This window comes from Macrosteles quadrilineatus, unplaced genomic scaffold, assembly GCF_028750875.1.
Source record: "Macrosteles quadrilineatus isolate MER2022 unplaced genomic scaffold, UCM_ALF_1.0 Scaffold_5__1_contigs__length_97177068, whole genome shotgun sequence".
In the NCBI taxonomy this organism is placed as follows: domain Eukaryota; kingdom Metazoa; phylum Arthropoda; class Insecta; order Hemiptera; family Cicadellidae; genus Macrosteles; species Macrosteles quadrilineatus.
In genome coordinates this window covers 95780578-95807229 of record NW_026542598.1, presented here as the reverse complement: position 1 = coordinate 95807229, position 26652 = coordinate 95780578, and the positions used below count along the sequence as shown (strand labels likewise).

Below are 26652 nucleotides of genomic sequence, written 5' to 3'. Positions count from 1 at the left end.
AAGTGGCTTTCATATTCATTATCCGCTTTCGTAAAATGTGCATGAGGTGGCTAAATACAATGAATACTGATTAAATATTTGAAAACAAATTTTTAGATATGTAGTAGATTTGAAAGTCAACTCAAGAATCCTTGGTAGGTAATGTATACATATTACGTATAGTTGCATTTTTTTAAATAGTTAATGTATGGTTATAAAATCACAGATTTTACTTGTGCAGGAAATTGCTTTTCGTATAGTACAGACTTCGCCGGTTTTCCAAGCTCAGATGTGTTCGTATTTTGTTTCCTGATCATATGGTAGTACTTTTCCTATTACGTGAGAATGATTTGTAAACTAATGAAATGAAGCTGCTAAAGCAGAAGCTTTTGGAGGTGGGCAACTGTCAACAATGGTGTGTCATGGTCTCGTTACAGCCGTACGGATGTGTTTTTTGAGATATTACAAGGTAAATTTGCTTTAAATCTATCATATAATCTGTTTATTACTCATTTATATCCATAAAATAACAGGATGTTTGGTTATAATAGCATTTTCAGTACGGTACCACAAATGTTCCATCAGTTTCAGACTGCAATCTCCATTTTTACTCTCTAATATGTCTATCCTTCATGAGATTACGCATTACACAATAATCCGAACTTTCCCAAATATATACTCTTACCCGGTTTGTTTAGTGCTGAGTTTCTTGATAATGTTTACATAGAAATATTTTATGAAGTACAACTACGCATAAAAAATATAACGTAAGTGCATAATGAGTCGAGGATGACCTAGTAAAATTGTGATGTTAGCCTTCAGAACCTCCGGTAGTATTTAGTTCTTCCATTATTATCAAGGCCTCACAGATAAGAATAGCATATTATATAGCCCATAATAGCAAATGTTTTAAACATGCATAGGCTATTGATCGCATTTCCTAATATTTTTATGTCCTAAATATACTAAACCATATGTTAAGCAAAAAGTTTGTGTAAACAAAGATTCATAAAATTATTGGAGAAAATTTGTTGAATCCATCCTTAGGTCTAGGCTTATCATGGTTAATCCATTAATGGAATATTTTTCACAATTTACATGACATTTTACTAGTTTGCTATTAGCTAAGTTAAGGGCTACAGATCCTTTAATTATGATCTACCAGTTTAAATGAGACTTGCAATTTATGCTACGGTACCTATTTCATGATCCCCCCTTTTCCTATAAGTTAACTTAGTTTATGTATTAACCCAAACTAAGTCTTATATGTCATTTTGTGAATATATTTGAGTTTAAAGTACCGCACTGGTAGTTTAATACTGATAGCTGAAGATGGTTCAAAACAAGAACCGAACCTAGTTGCCTAAATCAGCAACAAAGGATTACTATATGCAGGTATTGTAAACCATTTTAAGTATAATACAGTAATCCGGAGGCTAAACAACTATTTTTAAAATGAAACTGGTAGCTAAGCCTAAAGAGAACTATATTTATGTGAAGTGTCATAACCGTTCTACCTGCTATTGTTCATGCTCTATTTTGGGTGCCTTTTGTGGCATTTTTACTGTTTTGGCGAGTGAATTATCAAAACCATTGTCTTGTTACAACTTAGGTTACACCTAGAGAATAATATTCATATCTGTGCAGAGGACGTTTAACCCTTTGAGTGCCAACGTCCGTGCCAACGTTTTTAAAAAGAGCCAAAAGTGCCGACGTCCGGCCGACCGGACGTTTTTAGAACGAGCCAAAAGTGCCAACGTCCGGCTGACCGGACGTTTCGTAATGATCGAACAGTTGTCATAACAACCGAATGGATACTCGGATTCTTTTAACCCATATATTAACATTGAGTCGAAAGTTACTAGATGCGATACATCGATTTTCGTTGGCCGAAATATCGAAAATTCAATTTTTACAAAATTTTAACCTAAAAATCGCCAGATCGCGCTCGGCATTTTTAGCGTGACCTTCGGGAAAAATCATCGGCATTTTTTGAGCGTTACTTTTATTTCTCGCCTGGCACTCTAAGGGTTAAAAATAATAAGTAAATAACATACGAGAGGGGAGAAAACGATCAGATTTTCGTTTTTCAGTAACAACCTCAACTATGTAGCAGCTAATGAAAGGGACAACGAGGTGAAATAACTTAGCATAAATGTCATAACTTAAATGACTGGTTCTACTCTTGGCTGCACCAAGCTTCTCTTCCCCGTCCACAATACTTTTTAGGCGTGCTTAGCCAGGCAATAATTCAAAATGCTGACAACATTTTTAAAATCCCATGAAAATAACAATTCTACGATAGTGAAAATAACTATGCCTACCATTTAGGTATTGAAATTAATAATTACAACTGACCATTATTCATTCAACAGTTTATTAGGCCTTCCTCGACAGTTGGTACAGTAATGATAAGTTAAACTCTAGGTCCCTTAGGTTGCCATTAGCTGTATGGGTATTAATTAACAGCTGTGTCTAAGGAATGTCAGCCTTAGTCACTAACAAGACTACAAAATCGCGCCACTCATCCTACACTCATCTCCATTTATACTTGGCTTAAAATACCTACTTCGTTTAGTCACCATTTAATATGAAAGTATTAAAGTATAAATGGATAGGTAATAAGTTATTAGGAAATGGTAATACTATAAAATAGTGTCCCTAGTTTTTACAAATTCAATTTTAATAAGTGTTGTCAATTTAAAATGTAGGCTAATGAAGGGAAAATCAGTAACTTATTTACTGGGTACTCAAAATAGAATCGCTGGCCATATCGGAGCCGCTTTTTTAAATGGACCTCAATACGGTTTAAGTTTGTCGGGGCACAAGAATAAGAAAAATTCCCCCACAAGGTAGGTGGTCAAAGGCCGCAATTACCTCTCAGGCCAATAGCGCATCACATACATACTGGGAGCTTGGGCCGTATGACAATTCAACTCAAATTTGCTGTAGTAATAAGTAACTTAAATCATTTGAAAAAGTAAAAGCTATACATATATAGCTAACGTTAATCACCTCTTCACATTGTTAATTCTGTTAACTGTTCAATGAAATGGCGACCATACATAATGTATTTTAAGCCAAGTATGAATGGAGATGAGTGTAGGATGAGTGGTGCGATCTTGTAGTCTTGTTAGTGACTTAAGATCGACATTCCTTAGACACAGCTGTTAAATAATAGCCCTTACAGCTAATGGCAGCTAAGGGACCTACAGTTTAGTAGAATCCGAACCACATTTTTCCTTGGTATATAGAAATTGGTCTAATTATCAGGATAGTACTGCGGATAGTCGTAGTACTCACTCGTGCGGACATTAATCCACACCAGGAAGTATCACATCCACAGTGCATGCCTATAAATTCCACAATTCTTAAGTTAGGTGTAGGCTACACATTTATCACTATTTAATTTTGAGCTGCAACAATATAAATAGGCCTACTATGGCTCAATTTAAAGTGGAGTGTAACAGATTGAGTGTACGGTACCTCTTTCTAAATAAATGTTTTTGCTTCTAGATTTCATGCTTCATCAATAAAAAGATTAGGCTACTGATGATACTGCATGTTACATTACTATTTGTCAGGTTTAGTAGCATGTCTTTGGAAGTTATTGGAGAGATTATGCAAGATGAATAGAAAGGCTCATTTATATCTCTAAATTGTAGTTCCGTTGTTTCAAATAGTAATAAAATATCATCAAGCACTGTATATAGCTTCTGGATTAAAAAGTGATAAATTTTTACTATGTTTATTAATTTTTTGCCCTTTTTTAAAACATCAACACAGACTTTGCCCTAATCTACTTGCAATTAATGTGATAGTAGTTAATCAACATTAAAATTAATCATGAGTTATGTTATCATTAATTTGTTTTGCAAACAAGTAAGATTCTGCTAAGAATAATTATTAATCCAAAAAGTTACAGCTAAAATATACTTTTAGCATTGTATAAATTATCTTTCTATGTCATGAGGAGAGTTTAAAACTAGACCCATTTCTCATCATATCTTTACCATTTGTTTTTCTAGTAAAGTTAGGTTAAGTTTATAATTTTGGATTTAAATCATAATTGTTTACAAGGTTGGAAAGACTTGTAGGTTGGTAGCTTGTAGCATAGGTATTTTTAAAATTTAGAATTTTGATTAGGTTTTTTTATTGTATTTATCAAATATTTTTTAAGCCTATTCCAGATGTCTGATAAGTTATCAATAGGCAATGCTTATCTACAACCAACTTCAAGGTGTGACTCATAGTGTGAGTCATACTTCTGTGCCTGTCACTCAAATGTCTTTGTCATATCAAACTTTAGACTGCACTGTCTCAAGATCACACAAAAACTTCTCGGGTCAGTTATGAAAAATTCATAAGGAAAATCAATGTTGTTATCTGTGGTAACTTATTGTTGATATCTAAGTATAACCCGACATTAATCTTTTAAGACATTAATACTTTAATACAGATAACAAACATTGAAAAGTAATATGTTAGTCCTAGTCAATTTAATTGTATTAAATTTGATGCTTTGTAGACTGGTTGTGAAAATACTTTTTTTTTAACTTTAAGAGGTACACTGGGATTGATCTTTAGAAAGTTATACCAGTTTATATTTAATGCAGAAATGGGTATCAATGTATTTAATAAAAACTATAGGCTAGTGTACAAAAATCATTAAATTGCTAAATTGCATTAAATTGTTGGCTTGGCCTAACATTAAATTTTCAAAATTTTATCCTTAACACATTTAGCCTACTACCTACCATTTTTACATTCTCCCCCTATATAGTACCGTAGCAGCCTAAAAGGAGAAAGTATTGTTTTTGTCAAAATTGTTTAGTTTGAGTTTTTTGGATGTATCCGTTTTGGGTCCCCCTGCACCCAAAAAAGTGGTTTTCGAAGTGATGTCCGTGTGTGTGTCTGTATGTGTACAGAGCTACAGACTACACCTGTAGTCCGATTTTGATCAAATTTGGTATGTAGGTATCAATCCATGATATCCTCCAGGTATTTTTTCATTTTTTTAAATTATGTTTTTTAATGTTGATTTTCCCATAAAAACCCATGAAATAACAGAAAAATCGAATTTTCTCAAAAATGGCCTGAGCGATTATGATAAACACTTTATGTTGTAGCCCTTTAAATTCTGAACAAAACTGTATAACTCCCATTTCTGTAAAAGTTACGGTTCAAAAGTTATTGTAAATTATGTCATTTCCCCTTAAAAAAAACCTCATAAAATAAGAGAAAATCATATTTTTGAAAGAAACCGGTTTTGATTAAAATTAGTATGTGATAATCCTTATAATTCCAAACAACATAGTGCAACCCCCATTGCTGTTAAAGTTATGGTTCAAAAGTTATAGTAACTTATGTTATTTTCCCATTATTTAAAAAACAGAAAAATTTTTTGAAAAAAAACTACTCTGTTTGAAATTCTTTTGTTATGGTCCTTATAATTCTAAACAAATTAGTGCATCCCTTCATTCCTGTTAAAATTACTTTTCAAAAGTTAATGAAACTTTTGTGATTTTACCTATTAACCCTCCGAGTGTCCATAGTTTAGGCCTTAATGTTCGCCTATTTTTGGCGCATTTGCAAGGTTTTATTAAAACGGATCTGAGAAGCTTAAAACAATGTTAATTCTACTGTTCTATATACCATTTTGTTTGAAAAATCATGGGCTTCAATATCATACATAAAACATAAGGAATATTTGTTTCAAAACAATTTTTAGGTAAAAATAAAAATTATTTTGGAAAAATTGAAAAAAAAAAATAAGTTTGCGCTCAATGAAATTGTATAAATTATAGGCCTATAAATATTTGAAAATAGCCACTTTGTTCTAAATTTTATGAGGATTACAAATATATAATAATATAAGGAAGTAGATTTGCAAATAAATAAGTTATGGGCAAAAAACAGATTTCAGTACATAGCGTTTAGCTACAGAATGCATAGCCTAACCATAGCTAGGAATCTGGCTGATAATTTACATCAATATCACTGCCTACCTCTTCAGGATCATCAACCAGCCCTTCAAAATCACTTAAATCTTCTTATAATGCACCACGTATATCACTACTTTTGATTTTTAACACTAAAACAATGATAAACGTAATAAAACACATCAGTCATCGGTCCGAGGTTAACCAAGCTGTTTACAAATACGCACGTCAGCTGTCTGCTACAATATTTTCGGAACTAAAATGAATAGCTCTTAGAAACAGACCTCTGGAGAAAGCTTAGAATCTAACAAAAAGAACGATACCTAACTCGATCCAGTTCAATCCGATTCAGTCAGTCATAGAGCCTTCGCCGTAAACGATGTTCGTGTGTCGAAAAATCGACAAGTGACACTACACAAAGTGTGTCGTGAGTCGATTTTTCGACAAGTGACGCTCGGAGGGTTAAATATCATGGTTACCCTCATCGCTTACCCATAATAATGGTTGTTGACAAGCTAATGGGAGAAAGTATATGTCGGATTGCTTATACCGTTTATTGATATTATGAGTAGTGAAGTGTGATAGTTTGTGTTAAGTAAGTTATGTTGGCTTACATGAATATGTTAATGTACTGATTGAATATAAATGAAGGCCTATTATCTTGAAACACAATCTGGGTCATAAATACAATGTGATTTCCTGAATAGTTGAGTGATAAGACTGACTAACAATTTTTATGTTAGGCTACATACAAACAATATTAGTAGTATTATATCAAATCTGCTTATTTTAGTGAAAACATGGTTGTCTATACTGCAGGAACATATAGCCTACTAAATATGTTAAAAAATCCACTTTTGTTAAAACCTGAAATATTATTGTAAAATTACTAATAGACTTTTAAATTTATAAAGTAGGCTATACATTTTTACATGTAGGCCTATAGGTTTTTAGCACAGTAAAATGTTATGAGCATGTAATTGTTTATTGAAATTGTATTAGGATTTAGGAGTTCTAATTGTTTGAGTTGTTTTAAGCAGAATCGCTTAAGCAATATATGCTCAAATTATCCTGTTCAGCAACGTTTGCCACAAATAATGTTTAATTATTATTTATTCGATGAAAGATACAAATAAATAGCAATGTCAGGCAGACATAAATTCCTGGACTGTAAAACTCTACTTATGCTACCAGTAGGTTTTTTAGCTGTTTCCCAAAACCTTAAGGACCCAACCTTAAACCCCTGCTTTAGGCTACTTCGTCAGCAAAAACTTGCTATAGAAGTAGGGTCCAGAAAGATCTGCATTCCTTCCAGATGATGACACTGGAGAGTAAAGATCTCCCCCATACTTAGTAGGCCTACTGTATTTATGACATTGACCAACCGATGAAATATCCTTCAGACGATTCAACGCCGACATTGTTCTGTTACTGAATATTGTAGGCAATGTTAAAAGGTTTTGCGCCCGGAAGACTTCTCCACATGAATGGGTGGTGGTGTTAAGGATACGCTCATCCCTTTTTCGGACCCTAAAGACCTCAGCAGCATGAAAGTAACCACCCCAGACTTCAATAAAATGTCATGACTGAGAAAAATAAACATAGTAGACTGCAGCTAACATTTCCAAATCAAGAAGAGGTTACAGCGTCCTATTGATACTATTGATACAAGTCCCTATCGATTAGTGACTCGATCTTGTGTGTAATTGTAAGAGAGGGGTTTGATCTCCGATATAGCCGACCAACAAGAATTAGGTGGATTTTCAGTGCTTTCCCTTAAAAGTATTTAGTTCTCTTTCGAATATAAAATGTATCTAGCTTTAAAATAAGTAAAATGTTAAAAATATTATGATGACAATTGGCTTCTAGGTGATAAGCATCTTCGAAATTGGGTAGCCTACTTTCGTATTATACGGGGACCACCCTTAAACAGCGTGCTGCACCGGTTAGGTTAGGTTGGGTCATCATACATTTTTATGACTCATCTAGTATTGTTCGATTCATAACAAAACGAGGAAAAATCCTACAAAACTATGTATTTCAACCCAACCTAACCTAACCGCCGCAGCAAGTTGAAAAAAGTGGCCTCTGTTTAATATGAAAGTAGGTACCCAAAATTTATTAGATTCTTTGTCGTTCTGGTTGGAATTGATGTATGTAAGGGTTCAAACAGCTCCTAGCTAGTATCCTAGTTTGTTCATGTCCCAGCTTAATTGTGTTGATGTGTGTTCATTGTATTTTTGTTATTTTAAATTAATAAAATTTTTAAATTCCCGGATAGGCCTTGACTATTTATGACCGACTAATAGCAAATTTAGCACCATTTGCATTAAGACTTTTATATTGATAACCGTTTGTAATTTTCACAGAATGCCAATCCAGGCACCGCAGTGGACAGAGTTCCTGTCCTGTCCAGTTTGTTGTAATGAGTTTGACGCAACTCTACGCAGCCCAGTCAGCCTCGCATGCGCACACACTGTCTGCAAGACCTGCCTCGTCAATTTGCACCGCAAACAATGTCCGTTCGACCAGGTGAGTGTACTGTTTGTTACAACAAGCTCAGTTTAAATGTCATATCTGCAACCGAGGTTATCAGATGACTCAGAATCACGTCAATTTATAGTTTGTAGGCGGGTAGGTTATAGGTGGCCTATAGTTTGTAGTTTGTAGATGGTTTATACCTTTGTCTGGACTTCTGAGTCCCTGTTTCAATTTACACCCCACTTAGCTCTAGGGTTTCCAGTACCTATTTGAATTGATTCGGATCTACCTTCAGAGCTTCACAAACCAAATATAATTCTTTAAAGTAGTGTGGGACATTAGATTGATGGTTTTGAAAATAATTCAGGAAAGCAATACTCACAAAAAATATAAAATATTACAAAGACAACTCCTACATTAAACTTGACGTACAGAGCTTAGTTACAGAGATTGTTGAAGCTTGCCCTATAAGTTTTAGGTGATCAACTGAAGTTACACAATATAGGCCTAGGGTAAGGACTACTTTACTTTATGACCCACCGTCACATCCTAGGATCATCAACTCTAAATAGTTTCAAACATAACTTCATACTAAGCCTAGTGGGTTGCAGCGTTACTTGAATAAAATTCATTGGCGATTGGTGGTATTTGAACCCAGGACCTTGTGTGGACCGAAGCCTAGCGCTCTCACCAAAACAAGCTTGTGCTTTAGGGTAGAGACTACCAAACATCAATAATATCAATTCATTTGGTGGACTTTGACTAGTAACCTTGTATTTCAACTCTAATTTGCGTATCAACAATGTTTTGTTTACAGACGGCTATTACGACGGAGCTGGAGAAGCTGCCGGTGAACACAGCCCTACTTCAGCTAGTGAGCCCCGCCGACCCTCCGACTGCACCTCCGCAGCCCCCGCCTCTACATTTGGCCCAGGACGACTCTCACGCCTACCTACAGGCCAAGACATGCATAGAGGAGCTGGCTCTCTACCTCAAGCCCTTCTCCTCCGGTCAGTCATACTAAAATACAAGGTTTTAGTTTTTAGCATGTTATCTTGAATGTTGTTAATACTCTAAGAACGGAATGAACATTAATACTTTTGTTCAACTCCACCTAGTAAATGAAACCAAATCATTAGATATAATGCTAGGGCCCATTTCAAAGGCGTGCTAAGTCGAGGAGAATAAGCATAAGCCTCTAGTAAAAGTTAAAGCCATAAATGCATTTTTTTTTAAACAACTTGATGCAAAGTTAGCCGTGTGTGCTAGTTTTGCCACTGAAGCAATGATAGTAAATCCATCTGTTCCTTTCCCAACCCCAGCCTTACTTCAGGATTTACTAGCAATAATAAAATTAGCTACGGTAAAAGAGCACAATCTATTTTACGGTCTCTTTGGTTTTTCTCCGAAAAGTCTTTTGGGTTACCTACCGGTAAAAATGTTTGGGATGATTCAAACGTCTCTGGGAAGGTTGTATAGCTTTTACATAGTTTTACTTAAAGCTGCCTAATTCTTTGTCTATAACAAGCTTGATTAATTACTCAAAATTATATTAGCATACATTTCTGATGTTCTTAAATTAACACCGTTAATACAGGTACATGTATAATTTCATGCTCTTTTGACTACATTTAATATTTATGGTTTTATGATTTGATCTGATAAACTTTACCAATGAATCCCTTCCAACAAAGTACAGTGTGTGTATCAAGTCCTTAAATTATATAATAACAAGATACAAGGGAATGTACAACCCATGTTATTCAACCATTTTAACTGAATGAAAAATATATAAACACAAACATAAACATTAAAAACAATAACATAAACCATGTGTGTTAAGAAATCATATGTTGATGACAACTCCTTATTAATCCTCCCCCTCAAATTTACACGGCCGAATGTGGTTAATGTGCCTTCTCCAAACCTGCCCATTGTCCAACTCGATTTGATAATGCACCAATCCTTCTCTCCTTCTTACGTTTCCAAATTTCCACTTTCCGTCTTTTCCGAAATAGCGCACCTGAACCCTGTCCCCCACCCGAAACTCTTTTGATTTTAGTATATCCGTTGGGCATTTCTGTGTGATCTTGGGGTCTCTTCATAAGATCCAGCCTTGTCCTTATTCGTCTCCCAAGTATAAGTTCATATGCCGAGCTACTGCCAATACAGCTTCAACATCCCATCCTCGTCGCCAGTTATCAAGTCCTTAAATTATATAATAACAAGATACAAGGGAATGTACAACCCATTTTATGCAACCATTTTAACTGAATGAAAAATATATAAACATAAACATTAAAAACAATAACATAAACCATGTGTGTTAAGAAATCATATGTTGATGACAACTCCTTATTAGTGTGGGTAAACAATGTTTTATTGCAGGGAGTGGGACAGGAGTGCTGTCGCGACCGATGCAGCGCAAGTTGGTAACATTGATCAACTGTCAGTTGATGGAGGAGGAAGGGCGGTCGCGTGCGATGCGAGCAGCTCGCTCTCTGGGCGAACGTACAGTCACCGAGTTGATCCTGCAGCACCAGAACCCTCAGCAACTGTCGGCCAACCTCTGGGCTGCTGTACGAGCCCGCGGCTGCCAGTTCCTCGGACCAGGTTGGTGTTCATGACATGTGATACTAGAATTTGGTACAATTAAGAACTTAAAGATGCGACTACATGCAACTCCGCTGATTTTGAGTTTTCAATATCTTCAGAGAAAAAGCTTTTCTATATTTTATCCGTATAATCTAGATCATCTAAGTATCCATGGTCACAGCAAATTGTCAAATAAGTCTTCGGGTATGACCGCCTCGTTGAATGAGTAAGACTTAGAGGCTGATGTGTTGGATGCTTAGAAGCTATCTATCTTCATGGCAAACTAATATTCAAATGAAGAGCTTTGTGTGTTTTGAAGAAGCCTATATTGGGGTGGGGGTGGCGAAGATATGTGGAGTCTTGTAGAACGTTCTAGAATGTTGTAGAGTTTCAAGATGCCGTCATCTCCGAAGACCAAGATTTATCAGTATAGGTCTAAGAGACACAAAAATTACCTCTATCTATTGATGTTCAGTTGAATAAAATTTGCAAAATCAATGTTTACCTCTGTTATATTTCCCAATGTATATCTCTAAGTTGAAACCCTGTGGTATAGTAACTTTGTTAACCTTGAGTTTTGCGAATGTCGGCTGTTTCAGTAGGTGTACTGTTACAGTTGCTTCCCTGTATAGTTTTAAGTTAAAGGAAGTGAGTGCAAAAGAGAAATTAAACATTGGCTGTTGGTGAGAAGTTTGGAAATAAGGAGATGGATTCTACTTAGCTCTATGTTGTAGCCATGCAGGAGGAGGTGCTGAAGCTAGTTCTGCTGGCTCTGGAGGATGGCTCAGCACTCTCCCGCAAGGTGCTGGTCATGTTTGTGGTGCAGCGGCTTGAACCTCACTTCCCCCAGGCCTCCAAGACCAGCATCGGCCACGTCGTCCAACTGCTCTACAGGGCTTCTTGTTTTAAGGTGGGTAGTTTTAAACTTAACCTCTCAATCTTTTATCATTCAGTTGTCAAGATAATTGTTGCCAGCTGAGGACGGTTGTTAGTGGAGGACAATTGTTAGTTGAAAACAGTTTTAATTGAAGAGAGTCTTACCAGTATCAGCAAATTGAAGTTCAAATGTCACTGGTTGAAATGCAACCAGGAAGAAGTTATAAACAAAGTTCAATCCTGAAATACATTCATAATTCAAACCTTATAAAATTCATCACTGATTATAGCGCAACTCAATCTCCATTCTAAGCCATCTATGTTTTCCGCAGGTTTCCAAAAGAGAAGGAGACTCTTCACTGATGCAGTTAAAGGAAGAGTTCCGCACTTACGAAGCACTGCGTCGCGAGCATGATGCGCAGATTGTGCAGATCGCAACAGAGGCTGGGCTGCGTATTGCGCCTGACCAGTGGTCTGCGCTGCTGTACGGTGACACTGCGCATAAGTCTCACATGCAGAGCATCATAGATAAACTGCAGACTCCGCAGAGCTTTGCGCAGAGTGTACAGGTAAACTGTGTTCGATTGTAATTTGTGTTTGTACGTGATTATGTTAGGTATTGTGAAGGTATGTGATGGTTTATCAGGCAAAATTGTGCCTTGTTTAGGCAAGTTTTCTCAACTTCTTCAATTAGGTGTAGAAACTCGTGTGATATATTGTTCTGTGTAGGAGTTGGTGATTGCGCTACAGAGGACTGGCGACCCTGGCAACCTTAATGTTCTCAGACCTCATCTGGAGTTGCTGGCCGCCATTGACCCTAGCCCAGGTAACTGTAACAGCTGATTGACAGCTGATTTAACTCTTAACTGGTACGGTTGCTAACCTTGTATTCACTTTGTTTGTTATCATATTTTTAAGTAATTTGTGCTTCAGGTTTAAGTAACTAGTACCTGATTGCTATTCCTTAATCGTCACAAGAAGAACATTGGACACAATCATAGATTAAAATGTTGTAAGTTTACTGCACCCTGTTAAAGTTCAGCAGTCAATAAGAACAACTAGAAGATCATATTGTAGCCGATGGAAAGTGTTCACAGTTTACTAAATGTAACATTGTCCGCAGAGTCGTCAGTGTGCAGCTGGCAGGAGGTGTGGCAGGGAGTGGAGGCAGCCCGGCTAGTAGTGGCGGGGCTAGTGGAGTTCATCAGGGTCCACGGAGCACGCAAGCCCCCCGGGGGTGACGGGGCCACTCCTGCCGGGTCTCACGCTCACAATGCCAAGTACAAGATCAGTCTGTGTCGTGACCTACAGCTGCGTGGCTCGTGTCCTCGAGGAGTGAACTGCACCTTTGCCCACTCTGAGGATGAGCTAGAGAAGTGAGTTTTGGTTGGATTGTGGTGTGGGAGTTTTTTTATTTGAATAAATTGAATTGTTGTTGAGTCTTTTGTAAAAAGTCTTAACAATTTGAATGTGAGGTGGTGTAGTGAGCATGGGATTTCAATCCACAAGGTGCAAGGTTTGATTCCTGTCAATTGCCAATGGCATAGGTACGGTATTCAGCAACCCTGTAATCAAAGCTTGAAGTGGTAAACAGTTGGGCTAGAGCCAGCATCCCAGAATTTGAAAAGGGAAAAAATTGGACTAAAACCTATATACCTACTGAAAGGAAACGTAGTAATGTCTCCTTATAAGATGTTAAATAAATACCGAGGATGTTAAAAACCAATCTTCCAGCCACTAAGTTATTGAATGTAGTTTTTGTATTATAAAATCAATAAGGAAAGTTATAATTACCTCTCCTTTAAAGAAAAGATGAGAATTTTAAAATTAAATTTACTTTAGTAAAATTATTTTGTGAACTTACAAATCTGAGTAACTTATGAGAAATGAACTTCCATAGATAAAAATTATAGCAAACTACACACAATTCTATTACAATATTACAATTTAACATATACCTTATTCTAGCAAAATTTTAATTTTCCTTTCCTTCAAATTTGCTATGTCAATTTTTTACTGTAAATACTATTTTCAACCACAATTATTTGTCGATACATGGTAAATTTCCAACTTTTTACCAGGTACCGGTCCAAGAACCGCAAGATGGTCCCTCGACCCGGATGCAAGGAGGAAGATTTTCTAGCAGACTCCTTGTTTAGCCACAGTGACGAAGTAATTTTCAACACTCAACAACACAATTCTTTCAACAGTAATGCAGGTAAGTGATTAGAAATATCTTTTAATAACCTTTTATCATGCACAACGAGCTTTGGTTGGCGTGTCGGGACCCTGAGTCAGCTCCCTCATACAATACAACCTATTGTCTATCAGCATTAAGTTTGGCTCCCCCATGAGCAATGTATTCAACATGATAGTTTCCCATGTTTTAGCCATCCTACAAAAAGATTAGAAACTACTAATTCATTTGTTTTTTATTGTTGCATTGTTGTCTGTTTAATTCTTCAATCTAACTGCAAAATAAAGGAATGTACTGCCTCATAAGAAGTACAACTAATATTGTGTCTCAAAGTTCCATCATCCTGCCCTGTCTAGCAAATCTTAACATATTTTAATTTATATTGCCACAGTTTGACTGAGAATTGAATTAACAATTATGTTATGTACTTTCATAGCCTACAAACATGTAAATTTAAGTTTATTCTAACGAATACACAGACCAGCATGATTAGACTATGGGAACGGGGTTGTATAGGGTAAACATTTGTTTTATATTTTTTGACCCCCAAAACATCAAATTTTCCAACTTATTCACAAATTATTGTGTAGAAAGAAAAACTAATAATTTAGTAATCTAGAGCGTTTTTGTACGTCTAATAGTTTCAGAGACAATCCCAAAAAACTGTCAATCTTCCCATGGAGAATAAATAAACTGCTGTTGTTTACTTGATTATGGATATATTATTATATTGATCAAATTTTGCAATTTTATTTATTTCATACTAAACTACTAACATTTGAAATAAAACACACTTGATTGATTTTCCTGTAGTAGCAAACTATAGTACTCATAAAACTTAAATGTTTTATTAAATAGGGAATGAATCTGACAATTTTAAAGAAACATTTGAGTAAAAACCCAACTGGGCAACTAGTGGAAACTCACTTAATCAGCAGGTTAGCTGCAGCTGGGGTGTTAGTGTTATCTGATGCTGTTTTAAATGTGTAATGCTATTGTATAGATGTACACGTCTTAGATCCACTAACAAAGTTCTGTGATGCAGGCGTAGGTGTGAGAGTGGGCGATTTCAACAGTAGCTTATTTCCCATCAAGAGTTCTCCGCACACGACATATCAGCCGCCGCAGCAGCAGATGTTTGCTCCGACCCCCGGCACCTTCACTCCTGACATTTACAGGTAGGCCTAACTAAACAATCCCAACGTTACTGATAATATAATACACTTGATAGTCTGGTAATTTGACCCTACAATAAATAAGTCATTGGCAAATATTTGTACTGTTCTGGAATAAGTTTGTGCTTTGACTGGAGTCTCGTCTCTTTCTAGCTTATATTAGTTTGTAGTTTAGAATCTTAAGATTTAGATGGTCCACATTTTTTGTTTTCTCACCCGCCTTCTTCTTCTACGTAACAAATCACAAGTAGGAGGCTACGTACCTTTGTCTGTTTTCAGTCTTAAAACAGTTAGTTTAGGGATTTACTAGCTTGGGTCGCAAGACCCTGCTAAAATCGAAAACATATTATAGTCCTTGAAATCCGATAGCTGTCTTCATCAATAAACACACAATGACACATAAAGTTCACATTTAAAAACATTTAATTTATTTCTAACATAGCTCTGATAGATTGATTCTGAATTAATTGTCAAAATGTTGTCTAGATTCCTTTTTTAGGTTGCTCCATATATAAGCTATATGGGATTGAATATGGGAATAATGAATCATTTTTAAAACTTCAATACTGCAGAGTTTTGACATTTTTCAAATTGCGAAAAAACCAGGGGTTATTTTATTTAAATTTAAAATAAGTAAACAAATTTTGGTTTCAAGACAAGTTACCGTACAGTTCGCCCAAGGAACCTTAGGCCTACTGCTCTGTTATTTCAATTGCTTGTTTTTCTTTTCTATTAGGAAAATTGTAAAAACTTGTTTATGGTTCAAAAGTGGGATCTTGATCATTGTGCTTTGATAAATAGTCCTGGCTTAATAAACAGCTGATTTTAGTCAGTAAATATTTTAACCCGTTCTGCATTCATACTCGACAAATCATTGCACATTGATGTGTTAGTGTTGTACGTCTAATCCAAGTTGTCGCCTTTTTGCAGTGCGGCGCCTCACAGTATGGTGCTCAGTACAGGAGGTCAGTTGTACGCGCCACAGCCTGACTACGCCTCCACTGCGCCTCCCCACACTGACCATCGGCCCATAGAGACGGCTCATACACAGGCATGGCTGTCGCATTTACCCCCTCCACCACCCAACAAGGTACACTTGCTTTCGTCCTACCTTCAAATCGTAGCAGTTTTAGTACTAATCCAGAATAGTTTTTTACTTCAGTTAAGACTTTCCTCTGGTCAACCTGAAGTGTAGGAACTTGTTTCAACATAGCTTACGATCAATAAGTTTAGTTTGATTATTGTTAATCTAATATATAAGTTTTCTCTGCTAATCGTTGCATAATTTTTCTCGATACAGAGGTACAACAACAAGAATCTAGTTTTGCTGCAACAACGGAAACAAGAGATTGTCTCACAGTTGGAGCGCAACAAATGCAATACACCACTACGAGGGGTGAGTATTTTTATAGTTTCGATAAAAATAAATTTATGTAAAATAAATTAAATACAATTTGAAAACTAGTCGGAGTGTTGGCATATATGACAGTTTATTTTGAGAACAGAGAGTTTTTGACGGTGTTTTCTAACTAGGCTGTTTTGGCAGTAGAATAACTTTTTTTTCTACATAAGGCCGTTGATTGAGGCTGAGTAGGTTCATGTTATTGGTTTAGGGTCAGTTTTTGAGATATAGTAGTAAAGGGGATTTTAGGGAGACTTAAGTAAACTGAACGTTTTTCTCTCTATTTTTCTTACCTTTTTTGAAAAAAAAAAGGCTCTTTTAAGTAAGCCAACACATACAGTAGACTCCCTCTTATCTGGACTCCTTAGGACCGAAGCCAGTCCGGATAACGGGTTTTCCGGTTAAACCGACGTCCCCAAAAACTCGTTAAAACGGACTGTTTACTGTGATATTCGACTAAAATTTATGAGAGCATTGTATTTATTTAGACATGTGAGATCACTGGTCTCAAATCTTTCCCACGAGAACAGTGGTTTCAGAACCGCCCACTTCCTGCCGATCTAGTCAGGCTAAACCAATGTGCTGATAAAAATTGTCTGGTTAACCCTCCGAGTGTTATGTGTCGAAAAATCGACACATAACACACTTTGTGTAGTGTTTTGTGTCGATTTTTCGACTCACAAACACTGTTTACGGCAAAGGCTCTATGACAGACAAAATCGGATTGAACTGGATCGAGTTAGGTATCGTTCTTTTCGTTAGATTCTAAGCTTTTTCCAGAGGTCTGTCTCTAAGCGCTTTATGTTCTCTGAGCCGATCGTAATTGTAGCAGACAGCTGACGTGCGTATTTGTAAACAGGTTAGTTAACCTCGGACCGATGACTGATGTGTTTTATTATGTTTATCATTGTTTTAGAGTTAAAAACCAAAAGTAGTGATATACGTGGTGCATTATAAGAAGATATAAGTGATTTTGAAGGGCTGGTTGATGATCCTGAAGAAGTAGGTAGTGATATTGATGTAAATTATCAGCCAGATTCCTAGCTATGGTTAGGCTATGCATTCTTAGCTACACGCTATGTACCGAAATCTGTTTTTTGCCCATAACTTATTTATTTGCAAATCTACTTCCTTATATGATTATATATATTTGTAATCCTCATAAAATTTAGAACAAAGTGGCTATTTTCAAATATTTATAGGCCTATAATTTATACAATTTCATTGAGCGCAAACTTATTTTTTTTAAAAAATTTTCCAAAAAAATTTTTTTTTTACCTAAAAAATTATTTTGGAACAAATGTTCCTTATGTTTTATGTATAATATTGAAGCCCATGATTTTCCAAACAAAATGGTATATAGAACAGTATAATTAACATTGTTTTTGAGCTTCTCAGATCCGTTTTAATAAAACCTTGCAAATGCGCCAAAAATAGGTGGACATTAAGGCCAAAACTAGGGACCCTCGGAGGGTTAAAGAGATTGTCATTTCCGCCGAGAGTAGTCCGGTTAAAAGGTGTCCGGATAAGAGGGAGTCTACTGTACCCTGTAAATTCCTGTCTTGTTAACTATGGGCATTCCAGTTCCATTTTAAAGTTTTATCCAGTTTTATAATAAAAATTAATGCTGTCACATAAAAGTCTACTTATGTTGAATTCGCCTACGTTTTGTAATTAGTCTGTCGTGCACTCTGTGAGTGACTCATATGAACTACGTTTTATTTTGTAATGAAACATTTGGCTACATCTGTTCCAAATGGATGTCTACTTTGGTGAATGTGTTAACATTGTGTAAATATTGTAGGACACATCATCTGGTGTGTCGACGTACTCCATGTGGAACTCCGGAGGGATTCTTCACACAACGTCTGGACCAAACTCACAAGTCAGCCTCACCAGCTCCTACAGGCCTGTGCTTTACAGGTAAAGTACTCGGTCTAAAGTATTCTCCATGAAAATACTGGTTTATTTGGATTTAAACTTTAAGTCTAGCAGGGAGTGTTGTATCGGCAACTCAACCCATATCTAACTTTATGTTGTTTTATGCAAGACCTTGGATCCTAATTTTTTCTTCTTTTACTGTCAATTCCTACCAACCTTGCGCAACAAAAGAGTATGCAGTGTCCTTTTTCAAGCAAGTGTCTTAGCTTGGTCTTGCCTCCACCCCCAATTTCACCCTTCAGTAGGATTATTAGTTAAGTCTGGTTTGCCAGTAAACTAACCATTTCCTTATTCTTAAGCCCTCTCCTCTAAACTGAAAACTCTTTCATTTGGACTTCAAAAATAGACTGATTTCCAGATATTACTAGAGCTTTGAATCTCCTTTCGCAAAACGTTTCATGCTGTTATGTTTGGTCGACCATGTTTTAAGCCATTTGTAATTTTAAACAAGTATAGATGGTTATATGAGATTATTAAAATTTAAGGTCTCCACCAAGCTTCCATCTTGATTAAACCTGACCCCAACGCTGTGTTCTTTACTGTTCCTACTGTGGTTCTAGCCGGTTACCTCCCTGGTGTGATGGTCAGTCTGTAGTCTTGTAGACTTGTCTAGACATAGTAGCCAAAAACAATGTAAAGGAAAATTGAGGTTTACTCCAAGTATGAATCTTACAGTCATTAGACGTAAATAAATTCTGTTGATATGTTAGCGCTCCTTGACTTAACATAGCTATTTAGGGACAACATTTTAATTATTGTGAATATTTGCAGGTCGGACAGTGTGTTGACGGACGACGAGTTCATCCCGTTTGACACTCCGATCGTCAGCAAGTACGGACCCATCTCCCGCGCGGCTGCCGCAGCCAAAGCGATGATGAGGCCTCAGTCACTACAGAGTTCTGCGGTGTTTGGAGACGCTACGATATCTACCCCCGGACTGAGGAGACCCGTCCCTGCACCTAGCCCCATCACCCCCGCCTGGCCCCCACAATACAACGGTAGGTCTACTCTAGTCAGTTGGTTCAGCTATATAATATTGTCAATTAAGAAGTTTTAAAGGGTTTTATTTTTGAAAGAGTTGGAAAACCAGCCTGTTTCAATGGGATTTATTCGATGGGTCAGCCCAGCTGTTTTTCCTGTTCTGCTCATATGGTCAGTTAGCTTGCCTCAACTTAGTCTGAGTGAGGGAATAATAAACAATAACGAGACTGAGATGACAGGATTTTTAGCTGTTTCCCGTCAATGATTCCTGAAAAATACTGATTCAAAGTCAACTGTTGAAAGTCTAGTTATTGTTTACATAAACTTTTTAGGTTATATCTTCCTTGTTTGAAATGTGACATGTTTTAATGTTTAAAAGGTAAGTATTGTTTTAGATGTTCCCAACTGAACTTGTTTGAATGCAAATTAGGTCAGGTCAAATTGGACTAAAAGGAATAATGAAATTTGTATTATTTTTTTAATTAAAAACTTACAAATTACATTGTCTGAACCTATCTATTGCATTTGAAGGGTTGGGGGCAAGTAACAGATTCTCACTTATTTATTGATTGGTTTTCTTAGTCATTATGTGAGAACATACCACAATTTTTCTATAGGCTCCTTTATGTTTGATTCTATGCTTCAATAATGGTGCTTAAGTGATCCAAACATAAACTTTGTATCTACTTAATGATGTATACATTTTGCCTTAATAGTTGCACAAGTTAAAATTCCACTTTAGATTGATCGGAATTGTTGGGCTAACATCAGGTCTACTATACTCCGCTACGTGGGGGAGCTGGTCTAGTGGTTAGAGCCCGGGACTTTGGTCTAAGAGTTCCCGGGTTCAAATCCCGCCAAATCACCAATGGATTTTATCTAAGTGATAATGCCGCAACCCCTAGGTCTAGCCTGAAGTAATGTGAAAACAATCCCAGGCTCGAGCCTAGTGTTCTACGACAAAAAAATTTGAATTATAAATTAGTGCAACAGCTGTTTCGGTCTGAGGGGATAGCGCTGTTGCCACTTTCCTCTCGCCGCGGCCATGGCTGTTCCTTCTATTAAAAAAAAAAAAAAACTATACTCCGCTACGACAGCTATGAATCTTGTGACATCTTCCTAATCTATTGCTTAGTATGTGCTAGTAGATAGAAAATCAAATAGGTTACGTAACAAAAACAGTTTTATGTTGTCAGTCCACCAAAGTAACTAAAACGTAAGTCATTTACTAAACGGGCATCTACCTGTATTTAAGATGTTAAGTTATTGTGTGTTGTACAGGTTACCAACAGCCTCAGCTGGTGAGTCCACCGGCCGCCAGTCCTGGGGACTACATCACCATCGGCCACGGCATAGTCGATCCTCCCCAGATAGTACACAGGCCTCCACTGGAGCAGAGCAAGTGAGTCGACTTTATCAAAAAAAATTAGACACGTAGATTAGATTGCAAAAATCACATTACTACCAACCTCAACAATGTTCCCCAACCATTTCCCTGATGTAACACTTAAGTTAAGTTAAGTCCCATGGCCATTTATGCCCAAGGCGGGATTTGGCCGCACCAACAACTGCTTTCCATCTCTCTCGATCTTCTGCCTCTTCCACTTCTGCCCCCACTTCTCTGACGTCCTTGGAAACACTATCCCACCATTTCTTCTTGGGCCTTCCTAATGGTCGTTTCCCTTCTGGCTTTCCTATACTTGCTTCTTTTAGTAGTGAACCTCGTTCTCTCCGTAGTGCGTGTCCTGCCCACCTTATTCTCCTTGCTTTCACGTGTGCTACTACATCATAATCATTGTACATATTCCTTATCTCCCTATTATGCCTTTTTCTCCATTCTCCATTTTCTTGTATTGGTCCATATATCATTCTTAAAATTTTGTTTTCAAAAACAATCATTTTGTTTTCTTCTTTTTTATTTAAAATCCAAGTTTCAGCTCCATATGTTAATACTGGTCGAATTATACTCTGATATATTTTTATTTTCGTTTTATGTGAGAGAATCTTTGAAGTCAACAATTTCTTACAAGAATACATACATTTATTGGCCTGAGCAATCCTATAATTTATTTCCATTTCTTCACTATTGCTGCTTGATATAATTACCCCTAGATATTTAAATTGTTCAACAACTTCAAAAGTATGTCCATCTATACTAATTTCATTTGTCCTCACTTCATTTGGCTGTCTCGTGAAGTGTATATATTTTGTCTTCTCATCATTAATCTTTAGGCCCATTTTTTCTGATTTTTTTATGAACAGTCTGGTTAGCTCCTCTAGGTCATTTCTGTTTTTGGACAGAATTACTATCCGTCGATGTAACACTTCGGAAGATAAAATCTGTTACATACCACCTAGTCATGTAGAGGTAGTTATGGATGCAACTAGATGTAAGCTGTTATAATTTGACTTAATATTTAATGCTCCCTTAATTTTGTTACAGTCTGATGCTTCAGCTGAAAAATATTGAAAAACAAATCACCATGTTAAAGGTAAGCGACAGCTTTGACTATTGGTTCTTGGTGGCTCAGTATCCAAAAGTGTTAACAGTTATCAAAATAAATTGTTATAGGCTTAGATTTACATAGTATATGTGGTAACAAATAGCGCTTTACCTGTGTGTTTGTTGTTGAAAGAAAAAAAAACCAATGAAATAATCATAAATCTTTTGCAGCAACAACAACAATACCAAGAGATGATGGAGAAAGAAAAGGAATGGAGATTTGTAAGTGTACAAATCCTTCTTTATGTAATTTCAATACAGTAAGGTAGGAAGTACAAAGTACTATGTTCAATTTTAAGCTGCAAAGTCATAAGTCATAAGTATTTTATTGCATAAAACATTCTTCATTACAAAGGCAATGGTGAACAGATGCATGGTCAATCAATAAGTTATAAAAACTAAAAGTAATAAGTTACAACAAAATACAACAAGAACAGCACAATTGAGAGAAAGTTACCTACCAATTCAAACAAGTTAGAAAAAAGACAAATTCAAATGAAGATCTTGAAGCAATATCAGAGAAAAAAACAATTAAAAACATTCTGTGTCATATTTTACGTAAACTAATGGTCAATTAATGTCACGGTCATTTAGGAAATCTGCCAGGAAGTAATATGATTTCTCCACCAATAATGATTTAGTCCAAATTTTAAATTTTTGTGGTGTATAGGATTTTATTTTTGAGGGGATCTTATTATATAAACAAATCCCCATATAGATGGGGTTTTTTTCAAAATGAGAGTGTTTATGAATTGGATAATTTAGCAGATTTGGGTTTCGGGTATTATAACTATGAGTGGGTCTAAATTCATCAAAAAGTGTATTATTTAAATGAACAAAATTTACTGTTTCATAGATGTATAAAGAAGTCAATGGCATTATTTTTAATTCCTTAAAAGAACGACGACAGCTTGATCCATATTCTGCCCCTATCATCACTCTAATAATACTTTTTTGGACTTTAAAAACTTTGCTAATATCCCCTGAGTTTCCCCACAGAACAATTCCATAACGAAGCAGAGAGTGTATATAAGCATAATAAATAATTTTTAATGTTGCTAGTGACACTGAATTTTGAATACATTTAATTGCAAACCTAAAAGAAGTCAACTTACTAACCAAATATTGAATGTGTGATTTCCAATTGAAACTTTGATCTATATTAATTCCAAGAAATTTATATTTATCTGTGATATTAAAATCCGTTCCATTGAGTTTGTGGTTATTGTTAATTCTGATGTGGAATTGCATAATGTTAGATTTAGATTCATTTAGTAAAAGTCCATTTGATTCAAACCATTTCTTCAGATCTTTCAGTGTTAATTTCAAAGTGTTTTCTAATGCAGACAGGTTTTTTTCCTGAACTATTACACTTGTATCATCAGCAAATAGTACGAACCTTTTGGAAATATGTGCTGGTAGGTCGTTTATATATATAAGAAAGAGTGTGGATCCTAAAATGGATCCTTGAGGGACGCCAAATTTTACTGTAGCCCAGTCTGAGTAAAAACGGGTTGAACTATCACTGATAACTGTTCTCTGCTTTCTCCCCAAAAGATATGATGTTAATAGCTTAAGAGCCGACTCCTCAATACCAATACTGGCCATTTTTTTAATCAGCATCCCATGATCCACACAGTCAAAAGCCCTGGACAGGTCACAGAAAATTCCCGCAGTAAACTGTGACCCATCCAAGGCCCTTGCTGCATCGCTCACAAAGTTTATCAAAGCTAATTCAGTACTTCTATTTTTCCTAAACCCAAACTGTTCAGCCCCAAGCAGATTATTACTTTCAAGAAAATAAACAATTCTATTATGAAGAGCTTTTTCAAAAATCTTTGATATATTACTAAGTAAAGATATAGGTCGGAAATTTTGAATGTCATTTTTTATTCCTTTTTTAAAAATTGGTTTTATCTCTGACAGCTTCAGCTTAGTCGGAAAGGTACAAGTTCTAATAGCTAGATTAAAAATATAAGTTAAAATAGGGCATATCACTTTAACAGACAATTTTAATAAATGAACTGGAATGTCATCCCATCCACAAGATTTTGTGTTATTTAGACCTAAGATAATTTTAGCTACCTCTTCCACTGACACAGGTGAAAATTCACTTAAATATTTTGTCTTACATGAAGGGCTGTCTTTGACAAAAGATAAATCAGCTTTAGGAACTTTTAATAAGTCAACAGTGTTAATAAAATGATTGTTAAAACTTTGAGTGATTTTTTGAGGATTTGAAATTATCTTATTGTTTATTTTTAAGGTAATAGGTTCACTAATTTTATTACAATGAGTGTACCTTAATAGGGTAAACCACAAATTTCATAAGTTTTTACAAAATAAATAAAGCTTTCTTGAAATCGTTTCACGTATTGTAGGCTAATAAAAGTTAGTACTTGAAATATATCTAAAACTAAAATTGACTACTAAAATTAATTTTACAGCTCATAAATGTACGGTATTGTCAATAAGTAATTTTAAAAATTAATCAGCGATTCAGAAACTACTTATACAATTTAAACGTATCATGTTGTAACAAAGACTTTATCGATGTGTTGTTAAAACACCTGGAGATTCGTTAAAAAATCAAATTAGTGACTTTATGGTACGATGTCGTTTACAAGTGATCGGTAACAGTTATTTTCCTGTTAATAGGTATTATGTGTCTTAAGACAGATAGAGTAGGTATAACTAAGTTTGCCATTCTAATTTGGAGTTATGGGGAAAACGATTTCCAAGAAGTCTACAAATACAAGTTTGGCATACTTAACATTCAAGTACCATAGCAGTGTGACAAGTCAAGTATTTTGTCTACTAAAATAAAATGTTTCGATTTTGACTTGAGTCACTAATACAGCACTTTACTCACCTGTTGTTAATGGCGCTGTGGACTAGTAGTGGCGATTCTGTAAACTATGCCCTAGTATTCATCATGCAAACCAAACCTGGCTTGCAAACTGGAGTGCAAAGAATTGCATTAACAAGTCCATTAACTAACACCAAGTACCATACAAACATCATCCAGGAAACCTGAAACCCTGTTTAACTTAAGAAGTTAAGCACTTGACTTGCCACATCACTATGATCTGGTGCTCACACTGTGAATTTAGTATTCACTTTATAACCATTGCACATTCTACTGAGTACAGATTGTTTCATTTAGAGTGGCGGATAGGCACAAGAACCCTTGCCCCACTACGGTCCCTTTTGTTATTTTGTACAGTCATCTGAACAATTAATTGGCATTGAATTAATTTAATCACATTAGCGTCGAGTCTTGTTGGGAGCCTCTTCCTCGTCCCTCCTTACACCCCATCATAATTGACACAATCTTTAACATGACGTGTTTTGTCTGAATACTGACATGTTCTCTTGTATTTTACAGTCACAGTTGGTGCCCAACCATGGAGGCGTGGGGGTTGGCTGGAGTAGTGACGGCTGGTCGAGCACAGGCTACCACAGCGACGATGTTAGTATTACCTTTATGTCCGTTTATAAAAATATGCATTAACTTAGTGAACAGCTTAACTTCTGTTACAGATGTTTTTACAACACATCACCATTCTAAGACAAATAACCCTCCAAGTGTCCATAGTTTAGGCCTTAATGTCCACCTATTTTTGGCGCATTTGCAAGGTTTTATTAAAACGGATCTGAGAAGCTTAAAACAATGTTAATTCTAATGTTCTATATACCATTTTGTTTGGAAAATCATGGGCTTCAATATTATATATAAAACATAAGAAACATTTTTCCAAAAATTTTTAGGTAAAAAAAATATAATTTCGAAAATTTTCAAAAAAATAAATAAGTTCGCGCTCAATGAAATTGTATAAATTATAGGCCTATAAATATTTGAAAATAGCCACTTTGTTCTAAATTTTATGAGGATTACAAATATATAGAAGGAAGTAGATTTGCAAATAAATAAGTTATGGGCAAAAAACAGATTTCAGTACATAGCGTTTAGCTAAGAATGCATAGCCTAACCATAGCTAGGAATCTGGCTGATAATTTACATCAATATCACTACCTACTTCTTCAGGATCATCAACCAGCACTTCAAAACCACTTAAATCTTCTTATAATGCAACACGTATATCACTACTTTTGATTTTTAACACTAAAACAATGATAAACGTAATAAAACACATCAGTCATCGGTCGGAGGGTAACCTAGCTGTTTACAAATACACGCACGTCAGCTGTCTGCTACATATTACGATCGGCTCAGATAACGTACAGCGCTGAGACAGACCTCTGGAGAAAGCTTAGAATGAAACGGAAAGAACGATACCTAACTCGATCCAGTTCAATCCGATTCAGTCAGTTATAGAGCCTTCGCCGTTAACGATGTCTGCTTGTCGAAAAATCGACAAGTAACACTACACAAAGTGTGCTGCTTGTCGAATTTTCGTCAAGTAACACTGGGAGGGTTAAGATTTTAGCTGAAGGAGCATCAAAGTTGAAAACATATAACTCGTACGACCTTATACAAATATCACAAAAACGTACAGGCCTGTTGCTCACTATTTGTTTTCCCCTAGTATGCTAAGAACTTGCTCTGTAGTTTCAAA

At 36.0% G+C, this 26652-nt stretch overlaps 1 protein-coding gene across 1 annotated transcript in view; it reads left to right on the top strand.

Annotated features, from left to right (window-relative positions):
* The first annotated feature begins 347 nt into the window (after positions 1–347).
* Positions 348–26652, top strand: part of LOC128995172 (roquin-1-like) — a 30759-nt gene continuing 4454 nt past the window's right edge. The window contains exons 1-18 of the mRNA XM_054420095.1: positions 348–448; positions 8291–8453; positions 9220–9412; positions 10791–11015; positions 11732–11907; positions 12206–12442; positions 12603–12699; positions 12997–13249; positions 13955–14091; positions 15116–15248; positions 16176–16335; positions 16546–16641; positions 18452–18570; positions 19360–19586; positions 20851–20971; positions 22013–22061; positions 22244–22294; positions 25461–25544. Of these exons, the coding sequence (XP_054276070.1) occupies positions 8292–8453; positions 9220–9412; positions 10791–11015; positions 11732–11907; positions 12206–12442; positions 12603–12699; positions 12997–13249; positions 13955–14091; positions 15116–15248; positions 16176–16335; positions 16546–16641; positions 18452–18570; positions 19360–19586; positions 20851–20971; positions 22013–22061; positions 22244–22294; positions 25461–25544 (2520 nt within the window). The 5' untranslated portion in view covers positions 348–448; position 8291. The remainder of the gene's footprint in view (positions 449–8290; positions 8454–9219; positions 9413–10790; positions 11016–11731; positions 11908–12205; positions 12443–12602; positions 12700–12996; positions 13250–13954; positions 14092–15115; positions 15249–16175; positions 16336–16545; positions 16642–18451; positions 18571–19359; positions 19587–20850; positions 20972–22012; positions 22062–22243; positions 22295–25460; positions 25545–26652) is intronic.